The sequence below is a fragment of the Alexandromys fortis genome, unplaced genomic scaffold (genome assembly GCF_014885135.2).
Source record: "Alexandromys fortis isolate MF-2015 unplaced genomic scaffold, M_Fortis_MF-2015_v1.1 scaffold_27, whole genome shotgun sequence".
In the NCBI taxonomy this organism is placed as follows: Eukaryota; Metazoa; Chordata; class Mammalia; order Rodentia; family Cricetidae; genus Alexandromys; species Alexandromys fortis.
The window spans coordinates 10,844,609-10,862,786 of record NW_026067952.1 but is presented as its reverse complement, the minus strand read 5'-3'; the positions used below and the strand labels follow the sequence as shown (position 1 = coordinate 10,862,786).

General features: G+C 45.7%; 2 protein-coding genes across 6 annotated transcripts in view; one reads left to right on the top strand and one right to left on the bottom strand.

Annotated features, from left to right (window-relative positions):
• Phf20 (PHD finger protein 20) overlaps window positions 1-12,713 on the top strand; it is a 103,228-nt gene extending 90,515 nt beyond the window's left edge. For all 5 annotated transcript variants that reach the window (XM_050150781.1, XM_050150785.1, XM_050150780.1 and 2 more), the window contains 4 exons: window positions 1,524-1,719; window positions 5,487-5,868; window positions 7,154-7,337; window positions 10,096-12,713. In XM_050150781.1, coding sequence (XP_050006738.1) covers window positions 1,524-1,719; window positions 5,487-5,868; window positions 7,154-7,337; window positions 10,096-10,238 — 905 coding nt within the window. In that variant the 3' untranslated portion in view covers window positions 10,239-12,713. The remainder of the gene's footprint in view (window positions 1-1,523; window positions 1,720-5,486; window positions 5,869-7,153; window positions 7,338-10,095) is intronic.
• A 1,505-nt stretch (window positions 12,714-14,218) lies between these two features.
• Scand1 (SCAN domain containing 1) lies at window positions 14,219-15,661 on the bottom strand. The gene is made up of 2 exons (XM_050150786.1): window positions 15,178-15,661; window positions 14,219-15,082 (listed from the first exon to the last, which is right to left on the bottom strand). Exons 1-2 carry the CDS (start codon window positions 15,254-15,256, stop codon window positions 14,598-14,600), a joined length of 564 nt encoding a protein of 187 aa, XP_050006743.1. The 5' UTR covers window positions 15,257-15,661; the 3' UTR covers window positions 14,219-14,597.
• Between the last annotated feature and the right edge of the window lie 2,517 nt (window positions 15,662-18,178).

Sequence of the window (18,178 nt, the reverse complement as noted above, 5' to 3'; positions counted from 1 at the left end):
AACGCAAGACTGTGTGCACAGGTGAAGCTAGAAGGGATGATGAGGGAGTAACCAGAGACTCTGAAAAGGCTCTTTTGATGCTGGATGGTGGCATAAAGGCCCTCTTGAGGAGATGGCGAGTCTCCAGTACTGTAAAGGTCTAGGGGAATAGCACTTCAGACAGAGACACACAATAGGAGAGGTCATCGTGTGTGCGTGTGTTCCCAAAACTCAGGAAAACCATAGGGTAGAAGGAGACAGGAAGGAATGGTCCTGTGAGCCATAAAGAGTTAGTTAGGGGTTTGGGTTATTCTTCTGTAAGCTGTCAAAAGCTGTGGAAGGTTCTGAGCAGAGGAGGGAAAAGTAAGTATCTCTTAAATGTAAGAGATAGTCCAGGGCTGGAGAGATGGCTCAGAGGTTAAGATCATTGCCTGCTCTTCCAAAGGTCCTGAGTTCAATTCCCAGCAACCACATGGTGGCTCACAACCATCTGTAATGGGGTCTGGTGCCCTCTTCTGGCCTGCAGACCTACACACAGACATAATATTGTATACATAATAAATAAATAAATATTTTTTAAAAAAGAGAGAGAGATAGTCCAGCCGGCCATTGTAGCATGCATCTGATACCAGAATGCACCAGGCTTTTTTCTTTTGGGCCACCAACCAGCTCCCAAACACAATGCAGAGACTTATTATTAGTTTTGAATGTGCAGCCTAGCTTATGCTCATTCTGGTTAGCTCTTTTACCTTAAATTAACCTGTTTCTCTTTATCTGCCTTTTGCCTCAGGGTATTTCACTGTTCTTTTTTTCTGTATAACTTACTTTCACTATTTCTCAAGTCTAGCTGGCTGGTGATTGCTTGGCCCTGTGCATTTCCCTTGTTTCTCCTCAATCCTAGATTTTTCCTCCAATTTATTTTCTCTCCATGCCAACCCTGCCTGTCCTTTTCCTGCCTTGGTTTTTATTACACCAGTCAGGTGCCTTAAGCAGGCAAGGTGAAACAAATGCAACACATCTTTACATAATCAGACAAATGTAGCATAAACAGAAGTAACACACCTTTACACAGTTCAGGTAATATTCTGCAGCATAAACAAATGTAACACATCTTTACATAAAGTAATGTTCCACAATACTAGAACTCTCCGAATGGAAACAGGAAAAACAGGAGTTCAAAGCCAGTATAAGCTATATAATCAGTTTGAGGATAGTCTGAGCTACTTGAGACCCTGTCTAGAAAAAGAAAGGGAGAGAGGGTAAAGAGAAAAGGAACAAGAGTGGAGATAAGGAAAGAGGGAAAAAATATATCAGAACTGTGCTTTGGTTACCCCTGTGGCCAGTGGAAAGAACCATACTGTCTGTATTCCTACCTCATCTCCAACACCTAGTAGAGACCAAGCATAGAGCAGGTGCCAAGTAAATGTGAACGAAAGGAGCACAGTAATCAGTCCATCATGGAAACATGGTGATTGGACCAATGATGGGGCAGCCTGGGTTTCTCTCAGGCCATGTTTGATCGTCTTTTAATGTCACTACTTTAGGTCAGAGGCCTGGCTTCAAGTACTGGTATGATAAGGAGTGGTTGAGCCGGGGACATATGCATGGCCTGGCATTTCTAGAAGAGAACTACTCCCATCAGAATGCCAAGAAGATCGTGGCCACCCATCAGCTTCTTGGTGATGTGCAGAGAGTGATTGAGGTGCTTCACGGCTTGCAGCTCAAGATGAGCATCTTGCAGTAAGTGTGGGCTTTGGTAGGAATCTCCTTTGGCTCTCAGTTCTCTTAGGTTTGGGGAGAAAGTGAAACGCCTCAAAGTCAGCACTAAGACTGATAAGTTTAGATCTGTACCAAAAATTCTGTTGCTATGCTGAGCATGTGGCTCAGGGGTAGAGTGTTTGCCTAGCATGTGTGGGTCTCTGAGTGTGATTGCCAGTACCCTTGCTCCATCCCCCTCTAAAAAAGATCAGTTACATAATAAGCACTCCTTTGCAAAACAATTGACTTTATTGAGGAATATTTTACATATAATTAAGTTCATTTATTTTAAAGACCTTACTGAATTTGATAATTATATAATAATCCATGTCACCAATACCACAAACAGAACATGGTGTGTGCATCTGGGTTCTTTGTTTTTGTTTTTTTGTTTTTATTTTTTATTCTTTTTGGTTTTGTTTTTAAGGCAGATTATTACTCTGTAGTCCAGGCCAACCTCGAATTAAGTATATAACCCTTAATTTGACTCACAGTGCTCCTCCTGTCTCCGCCTTTTGAGAACTGGGGTTACAGGTGTAGGCCACTGTGGTGTGGTATACACATTTATAGTTTGCTTTGTGCTATCTTTGGGTGTACAGTTTTGAGTAATTTTTAAATTGTGTACATAATGCAAATTTAATTTAAATGTTACCATCTAAATCTATTTATTTGTTTATTTATTTATTTTCCCTACTTGTGACAGGGTCTCTCTATTTAGTCCTGGCTGTCTTGGAACTAGATATGTAGACCTGGCTGGTTTTGAGCTCACAGAAGTCCACCTGCCTTTACCTTTCTATGCCTAGCTCTTTTATTTTGTCTTTGCCTGGTCTGATTTTGAATTTCTGAGCTCAAGCAATGTCAGTCTCCAGAACTTGTCATCCTGCAAGATTGATTTCTCCATGCATTAATTAATCTCCAATGTCTTCATCCTCCCAGTTCTGGCAACTGCCATTCTGTTTTCTGTCCCTGTGAATTCAGTTCTCTAGATACCTCACAGGAGAAGTCATGCAGTGTTTACCTGTTGTTTATTTCATACGGCACATCTTCAAGGTTCATCTATATTGTATCAGAATTTCCTTTTAAAAGGCAAAGTGTAGTATATGTATATCACATTTTGTTTATCCTTTTATCCTAAACACCCATGATTTATAGACATCTTTTTTTTTTTTAAATTTTTTTCAAGACAGGGATTCTCTGTTTAGCTTTGGAGCCTGTTCTAAAACTTGCTATCTAGACCAAACCTCGAACTCAAAGAAATCTACCTGCCTCTGCCTCCCAAGTGCTAGGATTAAAGGCACGTGCCACTACCGCCCAGCATAGATAAAGAATCTTAAATCTGCGTCAGAGGAACTGGAGAAAGGGCTCAGCAGTTAAGACCTCTTGCGGCTTTTCCAGAGGACCCGAGTTCAGTTCCCAGCACCAGCATTGGCAGCTCACAACCACCTGTAACTCCAGCTTTTTTTTTTAACAAGACAGGTTTTTAAAAAAAAAAAAAAAAAAAGACTTATTTATTTATTTATTCATTTATTTATTTATTTATTGTGTGTACAACATTCAGCTTCCATGTATGCCCACACACCAGAAGAGGGCACCAAATCTCATTACAGATGGTTGTGAGCCACTATGGTTGCTGGGAATTGAACTCATGACCTTTGGAAGAGCAGCCAGTGCTCTTAAACACCGAGCCATCTCTCCAGCCCCTGTAACTCCTGCTTTAAGAGATCAGTACTTTGGCTTCTCTTGTGTATATACACACACACATGCACACATGCACACATGTGCATACACACACATACTTTTTAAAAAAAGTCTGCTGGGAGAATCATTGTTAGCAGCTTGCTCAAGGATTATTGCTCAGATTCCTGTCCCTGTCAGAGTTTTCTCATACAGAAAATTTATAGGCCTTACGGAACTGGCTTTTGGCTCTTGGTGGCCACTTGTTTCCAGATAGGCCCTGGAGGACCGCCATCCCCATTGCATCCGCTGTGCCCTAGACTCCCCGTTTACTTTCGACTTTCTCTTCCTCTGTCTTCTTTGTCTTTCTTCCTTTACTGATTAAAAGTTGTAATAGAAGTCCTGGGTGGTTAAGAAATGAAAGGTGGGCAAGATGGCTTAGTGGGTAAAGGTGCTTGCAGCCAACACTGATTTTGATCCCTGGATCCCATGTTAGAAGGAAAGGAACAACCCTGCAAGTTGTCCCTTAACAAAATGAGTAAATGTAATTAAAAATAATAATTGAAAGGTAAAGTGAGTGACTTTTTAATTAAAGTGTGTGTATGTGTATGCGCTTGCTTGTGTGTTTGCTTATGCACATGATCCAGGGAGCTGGAGAGATGGCGCAGAGGTTCAGAATACTTAGAGCTCTTGCAGAGGATCCAAGTTTGGTTTCTAGCTCCAGCTTTGGACAACTCACAACTGCAATAGCTCCAGGCCCTCTTCTGGCCTCCTGTTTTTACATTTAACACCTGAATATGCACATACATACCTCAAGCACAGATATACAATTAAAAAATAAATCTTAAAAATGATGACAGGTTTGAAAAAACCGTATAGGTTAGGGCTGGGAGGGTAAGTAGAATGTTTGCTTTAGTGAACTCAGCCCTGGGTTCCATTCCTAGGATGTGCACATGTATACACCACCACCTCAACACATTAAAAACAAATACATAAAAATTTCAGCACACTTGTTCCCACTGAGAACAGTAAACCGTGATGTTTTTCTCCTCTGTTCTTTTCCCTCTTTTACAATTGATTATGCTTTGACAAATGAATGTAATGACCCTCTGTAGGATTAGAAGTCCAGAAGGAGTGGTTCCAGGGAACAGTGGCATCCTTTAAAGAGTTCTGCATATACTTGCAGTCACCCCTTGCATCAGATGCAGAGGACACTGTGCTGTATGATCAGACTGTGCTCTTTACTTACCCCAGCCACTTCTTTCTTTGGAAGGATGAAAATAGAAAACTAAAAATTGTGCTGGGCAGTGGAGGCACACATCCTTTAATCCCTGCACTTGGGAGGCAGAGGCAGGCAATCTCAGTGAATTGGAGGACAGCCAGAACTGTTTCACAGAGAAACCCTGTTTTGAAAAGCAAAACAAACAAACAAGCCTGTAAAAACCTCATATTACGCATACATACGCAGCCACCTGCAGCACTGTCACGGCTATTGTGCCAATTGATTGAGTGTATTTTTAGGAAGCTACATTTGTTTTATTGCATTTTATTTATTTATGTGTGTGTGCATCACAGCATATGTGTGCCAGTTAGAAGAACAACTTTTGGTAGTTGGTTCTCTCCTACCTGTGGTTCTAGGTATCAGATTTAGGTTATCAGACTTTGACATCAAGGATTGTTACCTGCTGAGCCATCTCCCTAGCTGTTGGAAGCCATGTTTGAAGAATACCTTCATACCAACAGAATACTTCCATTCTAATGTCTTCCTTTCTCTCAAAAGTCAGAGCTGGTAGCTGACATGATAGCACTCGTTTCCAAAAGAGGAGGAAACCAGAAGGAGCCTGAGCTTGCTCACTACTGCTCAGCAACCAAGCCCAGTTCTACCCACTGTGGCTGTGGTGAAAGACTAGGGACGTGGCTTCCTAAAAGACTGAGGCTCTACACCCCAGTGTGCCACGTGGGTAGATATCCCAGGTTGAAGCCTTTCTCCCTTGTGGGAGAGAGTTTGTAAATCAAGAAGCTTTGCAATGATCCTTGCTACCCTCAAAACTGCTTCTCTGTTTGCCACCCCACAGAAGCAGGGAGCATCCTGATCTGCAGCTGTGGTGCCAGCCTTGGAAACAGCACTCTGCGGAGGGGAGAGTGCATTCCAGACACATCCACATCACAGACTCCAAGAGCAAGGAGGAGTCCCCGAGCTATAGAACTTTAAATGGGACGGTGGAGAAGCCACTACCCCTGCCCCGGTCTGTGGAGGAGTCCTATATCACCAGTGAGCACTGCTACCAGAAGCCCCGCACCTATTATCCTGCCGTGGAGCAGAAGCTGGTAGTAGAGACAAGAGGCTCTGCCCTTGATGATGCAGTCAACCCCCTCTGTGAGAATGGTGATGATTCCCTCTCCCCTCGCCTAGGCTGGAACAGAGAGGACAGTGATCCTAAACCCAGCTCCCCAAAGGTATGTGGCTTGCTTGCCTTCTTTTACTAGCTTTACTTAGTAGCTGAATGCTTTTAAGTCCTTTTCCTGGGCGCTCCTGTGGTAGACACTTCTTAGTAGAACTCTGTTTAAATTTGCTCATCAGAGAGTTTCTGGAGTTTTTCTTGTTTGTTTTTTCTTTTTTCTCCTATTAAGGTGGATACAAAGACAGGGGACCCACTTTAGTCAAAGGTCGTCAAAATGGCACAATGTGGAAATCAGGGACAAAAAGAGGTTATCAAGCAGAGAAGCTGATTCTCACTTAGAAAAAAATAGAATGAAGATAAATTAGGTTTTTCTTTAGTATCATTTACATCACGGTTGCGCTGGGTGCTAATTATTAATATGAGCACAGTCAAGCACATTAAGTATGTTTCAACAGAACTGCATGTTGTTCTTTTCTAACCCTGTCACAAGAAGGGTTAATTTCATTAAAGTATTTGGCACTTAGAGCCAGCCTTTTGTTTGTTATTCAGTTTTTGTGATTTTTATGTCACTCTGTTCTGAGTCCCCAGTGTCATACCAGTGTCTTCCTCTTTAATTCCTCCCTGTGCCTATCTTCTGTGAGTGAGGCCTTGTGTGGTTTCAGGGCTCTGCCCTGGTCCCTGGTCATCCTTATTTTCCCAGGCTATGGGGTGGCATCAGCAGCATGATTACACTGCTGTGTGTTGCCAAGAGGGAGCGAACATCCCCACCAGGCTTCCAGAGTGGGGATTGCACCTTCAGCCTATATACCTGCCAATATCTTGAAATGTTAGCATCTCAAACTCTGTAGTAAAAGGCTAACAGTCTTGTGTCCTGTGGATTAAGCAGACTTCTAAAGTAAACATGTGTGAAATCTAGAAGTTCTTTTCCTCATCAAGGCAACCCCTGGTGAGCTGTATACTGGCACCATATTTACCCTTATGAAGCTTCAGAATACTACATCCATGCTGCTCACAAGGGAAGTAACTCGTCAGGGCCACATGTTCACCCAGAGACAGCCAGGACTTGCTAAACATGACTATAAATACCCTAATCTTCCTCTACAGTAGCCCTGCTCTAGGCAGCCCTCAGGGTTCTGAAAGGCCTACTTCATGTTGGAGTACTGGGGCAGGGCCTGCTGAGCCCGTGGGTGCAGTCCTAAGGCAGTGAGTGGTTTTGGCAGTAGATGGGGATTGAGGACATTCAGGTAGGCAGTGTTTTTTCCCAGGGTTGTACATGCTGGCCAGTTGGAGAAAGAGCTGGCTGTCTCTGCTCAGGGACTTAAACATCATTGCATGTCCAGGTGAAGGAGTACATTTCCAAGAACGTCCTGCCGGAAGAAGCCCCTGCTCGGAAGATGCTGGACAGAGGCGGAGAAGGCCTGGTGAGCTCGCAGCACCAGTGGCAGTTTAACCTACTGACGCATGTGGAGTCTCTTCAGGATGAAGTAACACATCGGATGGACTCCATTGAGAAGGAGCTGGACGGTAGGATTCCTTTCTGGGCACCACTCTTGAGCTTCCCTTCCCATGTTGCCTTCTGAAGCCCACAGTCTGGCTGTCCAGGGTCAGCTCTCTTCTGGTCTCCTTTCACTTAGCTCTCCCCTCAGCGAGGACAAGCCTGTTTGTTTGCTTATTTGCTTTTCAAGATAGGGTTTCTCTGTGTAGCTGTGGCTGTCCTGGAATTTACTCTGTAGACCAGACTGGCCTCAAACTCATAGAGATCCACCTACCTCTGCCTCCCCAGTGCTGGAATTAAAGGCGTGCACCACTACCACCTGGCTAATAAAGTTCTTAAAGTTCTTATCTGTTACATATCAACTGGGGTTCTTGGGGTTTGGAGTTTGGTTGGCCTTGAATGCTGAGATTAAAGGCATGCGCCACCACTGCCCAGCCGGCCAACAAGTCTAACTCTAACACGTATTAAGCATTATGAAGTCTGGAGCTCTCAGGGGTCTTGCCTCACTTGTCCAGTCTTCTCTGCAGTGCTGACCATGCAGGGCTGAGAGTAGGTAGCTCAGGGGCAGAGTGTGTGCTCAGCAAGAGGGTGCTCTGTTCAGTCTTCAGGCAAAGATAAGGGAAGGCATCGCCATAGAAGAGCAACTGGAGTCGGCTGTTGGGAACATCTGAGCACGTTTTTATTGAGTTCTGTGGGGAATTAAGACTTTTTTCTGGGGCTGGAAAGAGATGGCTCAGCGGTTAAGAGTACTGGTCCAGCCAGTTGTGGTGGCGCACACGGGTAGGATTTGCTGAAGGAGGCAGAGGAAGGAGGATCACAAGTTCGAGGCCAGACTGAAAAAAAAAAGAGAGTACTGGTCCAGAGGGACCTGGGTTCAATTCTCAGCACCCACATGGCAGCTCATAACTATCTGTAAGTCCAGTTCCAGGGGAGCTGGCACTTTCACACAGACATACATGCAGACAAAACACCAGAGCACATAAAATAGAAATAAATAAATCTTTTTTGTTGTTGTTTCATTTTCTGAGATGGGGTTTCTCTGTGTAGCTTTGGAGCCTGTCCTGTAACTGGCTATTATAGACCAGGCTGGCCTTGAACTCATGGAGATCCGCCTGCCTCAGCTTAAAGGTGTGTGCCACCGCCACCTGGCCAGAAATTAAAAAAAAAAAAAAAGTTTTTTTTTCCCTCAGATGTGCATGTATGTGTGCCTGTGTGTGTTGGTGTGTAAGCACAGCTCTGTGTCACAGCTGTGGAGGTCAGAGGGCAACCTTGGGTGTCAGTCCACATCTTCTCTGTTTTGTGACAGGGTCTCTCGCTCATCACTACGTAAGCCAGGCTAACTAGCTGGCAAGCCTCTGGGGACTCTCCTGTCCCCCCCCCCCCCCCCCCCCCCCCCCCCCCTGCCACATCTGGCTTTATATAAATTCAGATTGTCTAAACTGTGGTCTTAAGCTTATTGGCAAGTTTGTTATCTCCTGAGCCATCTCCCCAGCTAGGAAACTACTTTGTGCTTAAAAAAAAGAAAAAAGTTTTTTTGTTTGTTTTTGAGATAGGATCTTAGTATGTAGCCCTAGTACTCCAGGAACTTGCTTTGTAGACCATGCTGTCCTCAAACTCTCAGAGATCTGCCTGCTTCTGCCTCCTGAGTGCTGGGTTTAAAGGGGTGTGCTGCCATCACCTGGCCGGATTAGTTTTTGTTTTGTTTTGATTTTTCTAAATAGCATTCATTTCTCTGTGTAACATCCCTAGCTGTCCTAAAACTAGTTCTTGTAGACCAGGCTGGCCTCAAGCTCATAGAGATCTGCCTGCCTCTGCCTCCTGAGTGCTGAGATTAAAGATGTGCACCACCACTGCCAGGCTAGATTAGTTTTTGAGACAGTGTCTCTCTGTGTGGATTAGACTTGTCTCATCTCTGCCTCCTGATTGCTGGAATTCAAGTTGTACTCACCACACCAGGCTTACACTAACTTCTTAAAGGGTGAAAAACGTATATTTTGTGCTGCTAATATGTATCACATACTAATATGAAGCAAATCAGAATTGACTGATTAAAAAAAAACTTAAAAGTCCCTGTAGACACTTAATTTTTCTAGCAGCCTCGCTTGCCCTATTTATATGGAAAAGCTTTAGAAAGACTGGTAATGACTCAGGTTGGTCTTCAGGGCCTCTGGGCTCTGCTCTGGCACAGTAGCAGCTAGATTGTGTGACTAGTTAACAATTAAAAGTAAATACAATTCAGATGCATTCTTTAGATGCACTGGCACCTCTTTAAGAGCTCAGCAGCTGTGTCTGATTTGGCTGGTGATCCACTGTATCGGGGAGCATAGATGTAGATTATTCTTTCCACCACTAACTAGGACTTGGTGCCCGTACTGTTGAGAAGCATTTATATTGTCATCGCTGTAACCAAATACCTGACAAACCACTTGAAGGAAAATTTGCTTAAGTAGCTTATGATTTCACAGAGTCCAGTTCATGGTTACTTGGTCTTGTCATGGCACCTGTCTATGTCTTGGCAGACAGGCATGAGAGAGGATGGAATCCAGGCACACCCCTAGTGGCCTACTTCCTCCTCAGATAGCATCGCCAGCTAGGGACCAAGCATTCTAGACATAAGCCTATGGGGATAGATCACTTGCTAGCCTAAATAATAGTTTTGTGCCCTGGAGCAATGCTTTGTGGGCGGCTAATACTGAGGCAGCCTGGGTTGAAATGGCCTTGTGATGTGGCTTTTCTAAGCCAAGTTCTAAGCCCTCACTGGATCTTCTCTCTCTCTTCCACCTGCAGTACTGGAGAGCTGGCTGGACTACACTGGGGAACTGGAACCCCCAGAGCCGTTGGCCCGGCTTCCACAGCTCAAGCATTGCATCAAGCAGCTGCTGACTGACCTGGGCAAGGTGCAGCAGATTGCCCTCTGCTGCTCGACATGAAATTGGGCACCCAAGACAATTGGAGCACAATCCTGGCCATCTGCCAGGGTAGCTTCGCATATTTAAGTAAATAAACTTAGCATGCTGAACGCACGTGACACTGACTGACTTCAGGGATTTGGCCAGGAGTGTGATGGACACTGGGACAGAGACCATTTTGAGTGCTGGAGGACAGGAGGACAGGGCACTCTTGATCTGGAAGCCTACCACGAAGGCAGTGCAGTCTTAGCACCCCTTTCTGTGCACATTGTTGAACGAAGCAAGTCTTTGCACATCTTCCTTGGAATCGTGCCACTGATGATAAATGGAGAGCCAAAAAAAAAAAAAAATCTAGTTGGAAACAGTTGTAAATTCAATTCACGGTTTATTTGACTTTTGTGTCAGGTTGAGGCATGTGCCAACCCCTCTGGTTTCTCTGCCTGGCACGGTGTATGGGCAGCAGGCAGGCACCGTTTTCATCCTTCAGCTTCACTGGAATGTTGGGACCTCACTGTGCTGCGCAGTTTGGAAAGGAGGAGCAGGGGCCTTGACAGCACTGCTTCTTAAGACTTCATTTTCTTGCCACGGCTCTCGCAGGATTTCACGGTACAGGGGACAAGGTTTTATGTTTATTACCCCAGAGTCGGCTGGGCCATGGCTATGGCAGCGAAGCCAAAACGTCTGAAGGAAGAGGTAGAATCTTGTTGCAATGAGAATTGACAAGTATCTCCAGAAGGAAGCAAGCAGGCAGGGTCTGGAACCCAAAGGACAGCATTTTCTATACACTTATTAATTTCAGTATCTTCCTACTTTTATTTAAAGTTAAAAAAATGTTTCCCAAGATTTTGAACTTTGACTGTAAAGATTTGTTACAAAGAATGTGGGAATTACCTTATTTTCTATTGCCATCAGCAGTTGAGAATCTGTGTGCCACTTTCCTCCTGGAGGCCAGCGTGGCTGCCGGCATCTGCAGGGTTGCTGATGCACTCAACACTTTCAGTGTCCTGGTTGTATTACTTGTGAAATCAAGGTGATTATGCTGCTTAAGGTCCAGGTACAACTGTTTGTACCTTCGGAAAGAATATTTGTGTTATTTTGCAGGTCTGGTTCCATGTGTAATTGCTGTATTGTTTTGTTTTACCTTACTAGACAATGTTTAAAAGGTTCCATGCTTTGAGGACTTCATTTTACCAGTTTTTTGCATCATTAAAGGCAAATATCAAAGTACATTTATCCATCAGCACCCACAGGTTCATCATGAGTTTTGGAATCTGTAACGTTTTAGGTTGCAAATATTTACTATATAAACATCAAGGAGCCAATGTCAGTAGCTAGTAACAGCAGCATCTCCCTGCCTTGGGAATGAGTAAGCTTCAGGCACAACAGGTCATTGAGGCCTGCGAATTCAGGCCTGTGTACAGAGAAGTTTCAGGAAGTGAATGCCCTGTCTAGTGACTTGTTCACCATCTGCTCTAAAATGAGTTGACCTGGCACAGCTTAAGGAGTGTGCGACACATAAGGAGTGTGTAACATAGTCCCTGTACAAAAGGCTGCTTCCCGCTGCTAGCACTGATGTTGGGGGAAGAAATGCTCCATATGACATTGATGTTCTGGGTGATTTATTAGATGGCTGCATCTTGAGAAACTGGATGGTGATTGTCTGAAAGGGGAAGAGCCAAGATAACTATCTGTTGCTACAACTGTATGAGGTATGATGATTGTTATATTAGGTACTGATTTGGAGGCCAGAAAGATGGCTCAGTGAGCAAAGGTGTTTACTACCAAGCCTGCTGACCTGAGTTGGATTCCCAGGACCCACACAGTAGAGAGAATTGATACCTTGAAGTTGCCCTCTGACACACATCCACACGCTAAACAAATGTAATAAAGGTTTTAATTGAGGTGTTTTCTTCTCTGTACTGCCCTAGAAAATTCCATCGGGGACTAACTCTAAAAGCAGCCCATTGTGTCTTGTTCAAACATGGAAGCAGAAGCTGGTGGTCCAGATTCTGCGATGTGGTCATTGCTGTGTTTATCATTTAGGTTTGAAGGAAATGATCTGGTTTCATTGTGACTTTTGTTCTTAGGGAAGCAAAACAGACTCCCCGTGTTCTAATAACCGCAGTTCTTCCCTAAATTAAAGCCATGTTGAGGGGCTCCACTCCCAGTTCCTGGGTCACAGTGAACTAACCCTAAGTTGGAGCACTAGGATCTGTTACTTGCAAACAGTGTAGGAAGACGTGCATGAAGTTCTGTCTGTTTAGAAAGCTGTCCACCTATACAAAGTTGCCTTGACACAACAGTTCTGGTTTGATAGTCATTTAAGTATGTATGCAAGGTGGATCGTGGCTGAGCCAACATTGCACTGTGGATACGTACTGTGTTTACACGCTATTAGACAGAAGGCACTGTACATAGGAGTGTTGCTCTCAAGCAATATTTACAAAACATGCAAACTTCTGTATCTGGAAAAAATAAAACAGGTTCTTGTTGCTACGTGTCAGTCACATATTACTGGAGTATAAAAGGTGATTTTGTTTAGTTTGGAGGCAAGGTCTCGAGATGTAGCTGACTGTTCCAGAACTCCCAGAAATCCCTTGCTTCTCCCTCAAGTGTTAGGATTAAAGTCCTATGGCACATGCCTGGTTGTTTTTTAGACAGTCTTGCTAAGTAGTCCAGGCTGGCCTTGAGCATGTCATCTGACAAGCTTCAAACTTGAAGTCATCTTGCCTTAGTCTCCTGAGTGCACCACCATAACCCAGCAAGAATCAAATGTTTCACCCTACTTTTAAGATATATAATCAATGTTTTATAGCATGCCTGCTCTTCTATGATAATCTTGTACAGGGAGACAGACACAAACTATCAAGAAATTCCAGGAGAGCATAAGCAGGTGCTTTCAAATCATCCAAAGCTAGAAGTTCATACCAGCTTCTACCCAAGTCTGGCTCATGCATTGTGGTGGAAGCTGCAGATTTACTAGTTTTGGTTGCTGGAAGCAATGCAAGGGCCTTGCCTTCTCTACACAGACATTCACCCACCGCTCTGGAATAAACCCAAGCTTTCTATAGACCCAAACTATCCCCTCCCCCAACAAGCCTCAAGGAAACCCAGATGTTTCATTCCTTGAAAAAATCACCTTACTAGACCTGGATGGAGGTGGGTGGTCCTTGGACTTCCCACAGGGCAGGGAACCCTGATTGCTCTTTGGGCTGACGAGGGAGGGGGACTTGATTGGGGGAGGGGAAGGGAAATGGGAGGCGGTGAGACAGAAATCTTTAATAAATAAATAAAAATTCCTTCTCTTGGTAGAGTTGAGGATTAGAGAAAAGTGTTAAAAACAGGAGCCCCCTGAATACATTAAAATAAGGACTTGCAGTAATTTTAACACATTCCAAGGTCATTCCATGGAAAACCATTGTGCAAATGGAGCATTAGGGGTTGAAAACGGTTTCTGTTTATTCATTGTAAAGACAAAGTGCTTCACTCCAGGGAGCTGACCGGCCTCTTCGTGGTCAGGTCACCAGTAGGCTTTTAACAAAGGTCATGAACCCTCTTTTAGTTTTAGTCAAAACATTTCTCTAATGATAATCACCGGCGTGCAAAGCCAGTAGACCCTGACCAAAAGGAGACAGGGGCCAAACCTACTGTGTTGTGTGTGTATATATCCATATATACACATATACATACATATATATGTAACAGTAAGTGTTAAAGACAACGTTTGTCCACTGTGTGGATTGCAATCACTGATCTTTAAGCCACCAAGCAGAAAGCTTCAAGATTCATTTACAAGGAAGTGATACTATAAGACCCATTTCATTTTCCTTGGTAACACCAGTTGTTGCCTGATCAGTTTTTTGTTTTATATTTTTAGAGGGTCTCTCTACATAGCCCTGGTTGGAACTCACTATGTAGACCAGGCTGGGCCCCGCCCCAGTCCCCTTTTCAACCACCTCCTCCCCGTGCTGAGATTAAAAGCAAGAACCACAACACTGAGCTGAGCTTTTAATAGGGCCACCCATTTTATTGCTCAAGCTCGGACACTAGCTAGTGCAAGGCAGAGGGTAGTATGGAACACTAGCCGACTACAACCATCATTAGCATTCTGCAAGACAACTCAGGTTCAGAAAAACCGCGAACGTGGTAGAGGGGTGGCCTAGAGCTACTCAACAGGGTGAGAAGAATTTCCTGCCTAAGTAAAGCTTTACTCTTAGAGGCTCCCGACATCCTCTGATCAACTGGAAAGGTGGGGAACACGCTCGGGAAATAAGCCCAATAGAGGACGAACGACACACCATTTCACAGGAACTGTCAAAATTCAACTTTCATTAACTCGGGGTAGGGTATTACAGTCCAAGGAGCCCCCGGCTCCGCTGCTCAGCCAGTGATGCGCACGTCTGCGCGGCGCCGCAGCCGCCGGACCGGGGCCGCCTCGGGCAGGATGGCCTGCAGCTGCTCCTGCACCAGCATCTCCACGATCTGCTCCTTGGTGCGGATGTCGGGCCGCAGCCACTGACGGGACAGCTCCCGCAGCTGCCGGAAAGCTTCCCGGGGACCCGCCGCGTCCTGGTAGCGGAACTGCCGGAAACGCTGGCGAAACGTCTCGGGGCCCGGCCGAGAGGCGCCGGACCGCGGGGTGGCTTCAGCCTGCAGAGCCGCGTCTGAAGCTGCGGGCCGGCCGGGGAGTTCCGGGGCCGCAGAGCTCACGGAGTCGGGCGCGGGGTCCGCACAGTCGACGGCTCCTTCCTGCTGTTCGGGCAGCGCAGCGGGGCTCGGGGCGGCCAGGCCGGGCTCCGGCGCCGCCATGACTACAGCTCTCGGCGTCACCCTCTTTGTCCCGTAGCTACAGGATGGCTCTGCGTCTGCGCGAAGACCGGGAAGAGAGGGATGGGCTGAAGGCCAGAGGCAGCGCTGCCCTACGGGGACGCGGGCTCGAGCGAGGGCGAGCCGAGCTTACCTCCACCCTCCACCGGCGAAGTTCCGTAGCGGCCGGATATGGGCGACACCGCGGGCTTCCCTAGGAGCGGAAGGCGCATGGTCCCGGAAGCCCCGCCCACTCGCAGTCACGTGAAGTACGACCTGGCCAAGGCCTTTTGGAACGCAGGAGTCAGCTCTTCCGAGAGTTCGGACAGCATCTCCGAGAATCGTCTGTTCCCGGAGAAGCCGCAGAATAGGGAGGCAGGGAGGGCAGAGATGGAGGCTGACCAGGAGTCGGAATCGCAGTCGAAATCCGGGTCAGAAGAGGATACTATATTGGAGAGGGTGGAGGTACAAGGAGAGGCGACCCTGCGGACGGGCCACCTCGACTTGCAGGTGATCTGCGCCTACTAGGGCGGATGCTGGACCAGGATCGGGGCGGAGCGTCGACAGTCCCCTGTCAATGAGAGGGCTGGCCAGGGCCTTGACGGAGCTTCACGGCTCACCCGGGTGGGGCAGCGGGATAGAGGCTCCTACTATTTTAAGAAATACCGCTCAGCCAGGCGTGGTACCAGCACTCAGGAGGCAGAATCAGGCGGATGTCTGTAAGTTCGAGGCCAGCCTGCTCTACACAAGAGCATTCAAGAGTATTCCAGGACAAACAGAGAAACCCTGCCTCGGAAAAAAAGGAAAAAGAAAAAAAGGGGGAAGGAAGGAAGAAAAGAAGGAATGGAAAGGATAGCGAGAAAGAGCAGGCAGACTCAATCCTGTAACTTTAGATTTAGAGGTCACGCCTGGGCTGCAGAAGTGCACACACGCACACCCTCCCGCCTGCGTGAGTGCAATAGAACTCACCTTATTTTGAGAATGACAAAATACTTGGGTAAGATTCTTTTTTGTTGTTGTTGTTTTGTTTTTCGAGACAGGGTTTCTCTGTGGTTTTGGAGCCTGTCCTGGAACTAGCTCTGTAGACCAGGCTGGTCTCGAACTCACAGAGATCCGCCTGCCTCTGCCTCCCAAGTGCTGGGATTAAAGGCGTGCGCCACCACCGCCCGGCTTTGGGTAAGATTCTTAATATTGTTTCCTGGCCCAAAGCAAATGCACGAGGCTTCTTTGTCATTATTTTTGCTTGTCCTCGAAAACCAAGAGACAGGTGGTTCTGTGGGTACTGCTTTTTAATTTTAGGATTAATGAGTGAACTGTAATTACGGTGTCCATTAGCCACATGTATTTATGGAACCTTTGAAATGTAAATACCCCGAATTGAAATGTATTATAATGTAAAATACTCTTGCCTCTGTGAAGGTAAAGAAAAAGGTTTTATATTTATTACACGTTGGAACATGTTATATTATTTTGTGTATTTTGGGTCAAATAAACTATTATTTTAATTTTACCTGTGTCTTTTTTGAAATACAGGTGCTATAAAATTTGTAATTACACATACAGTTTGTGGTATATTTTTGTTGGACAGCTGCGGTCTGGAGTGTTGGGAGTCAGGCACTCAGTCTGCAGCCCTATCTCAAGGCAGTAAGGAGAACAACAGTAAGACACCCTCCTCTGGCCTTCTCACACACTTGTACACTCACATGCACATGTCATACACACAGAGAGACACATTTTCATTAGGCACACTGCCCACAGCCTCTCAGCTACAGTTTTCTTATCTAAAATCCGAGCTCTAGATGTAAGAGAGCTGACCTCATGGAAGCTTGTGAAAGTTTGGAGATGATACTAGCAAAAGTGTAATGTCTGGCAATTTCTGGCGTATTCTGTTTGACAGCTTGCTCACAAATAAGGTTTGTATCTCCATCTTCCAGAAAAGGAACAGAACCCCAGAATGGGACAGAGGTTCCATATGATACGTTTCCTGGAGCTAGAGAAATAAATGGCTGGTTAAGGGTGGATGCTGTGGCTGGGCAGTGGTGGCGCCTTTCATCCCAGCACTCGGGAAGCAGAGGCGAGCTGATCTCTGAGTTCAAGGCCAGCCTGACCTATAGAGTGAGTTCCAGGACAGTCAGAGTTACAGAAAGAAAGAAACAGGTATAGCAGCGTTCTCCTTTAATTCCAGAAGTTGACAGGGGCAGGCAGATCTCTGTGAGTTTGAGACTAGTGTGGTCTGCATAGAGAGTTCTAGGCCAGTTAGAGCTACATGGCAAAACCCTGTCCCCATCCCAGCTCCAAGCTTCCAGTTCTCAGCACCCAGGTAGGTAGGGTAGCTCACACCACCTGTAACTTCAGGTCTAGAGGATTTAATGTCTGGCCTCTGCCAGCACCTGCACTCAATGTTTTGCACAGATGAACTCTCCTCTCTTCTCTCTCTCTCTCTCTCTCTCTCTCTCTCTCTCTCTCTCTCTCTCTCTCTCTCTCTCTCTCTCTCTCTCTCTCTCTCTCTCACACACACACACACACACTTAAAATGAAAAAAGTCGGGCTGGAGAGATGGCTCAGTGGTTAAGAGCACTGCCTGCTCTTCCAAAGGTCCTGAGTTCAATTCCCAGCAACCACATGGTGGCTCACAACCATCTATAATGGGGTCTGGTGCCCTCTTCTGGCCTGCAGGCATACACGTAGACAGAATATTGTATACATAATAAATAAATAAATATTTTTAAAAAAAAGAAAAAGAAAAAAGTCGGAGGTGGAGCTAGAAGAAGTTACCGGCAGGAATCAATGACTATTATCAAAAACATTGTATGCATGTATGAAATTATCGAAGAATAAAAATATATTAAAAATACAACAAAATCCTTTTTCTATGGTCTAAGAGCTTTTCTAGAAGGTGTTGTCTGTACAAAGTCCTACGCTAAGTAAAGGCAAAACTTAAATTGCAGGCTAGATGAGGAAGTGGGCAGGACCTGGAGAGAGGCTGAGAAGTGAGGTGGGAGAGCTGGCGAGGGTAAGGCACAGAACGCAGGGTTCTGGGTTAGGATTAACCCTTTTCCTCTCTGGAAGGGATGTCTGGGAATCAGGATCTCAATCTCTGTCTCGTTTCCATCCACAGTGGAATCATGGGCTGTTAGAGATGGAAGTGGGGACCT

Bases quoted from the DNA above. Each gene is read 5' to 3' on its own strand.
- Scand1 (XM_050150786.1), bottom strand. From the start codon at position 15,256: ATGCGCCTTCCGCTCCTAGGGAAGCCCGCGGTGTCGCCCATATCCGGC. The intron at 15,083-15,177 runs GTAAGCTCGGCT...GTCTTCGCGCAG, and splicing joins TTCGCCGGTGGAGGGTGGAG to ACGCAGAGCCATCCTGTAGC.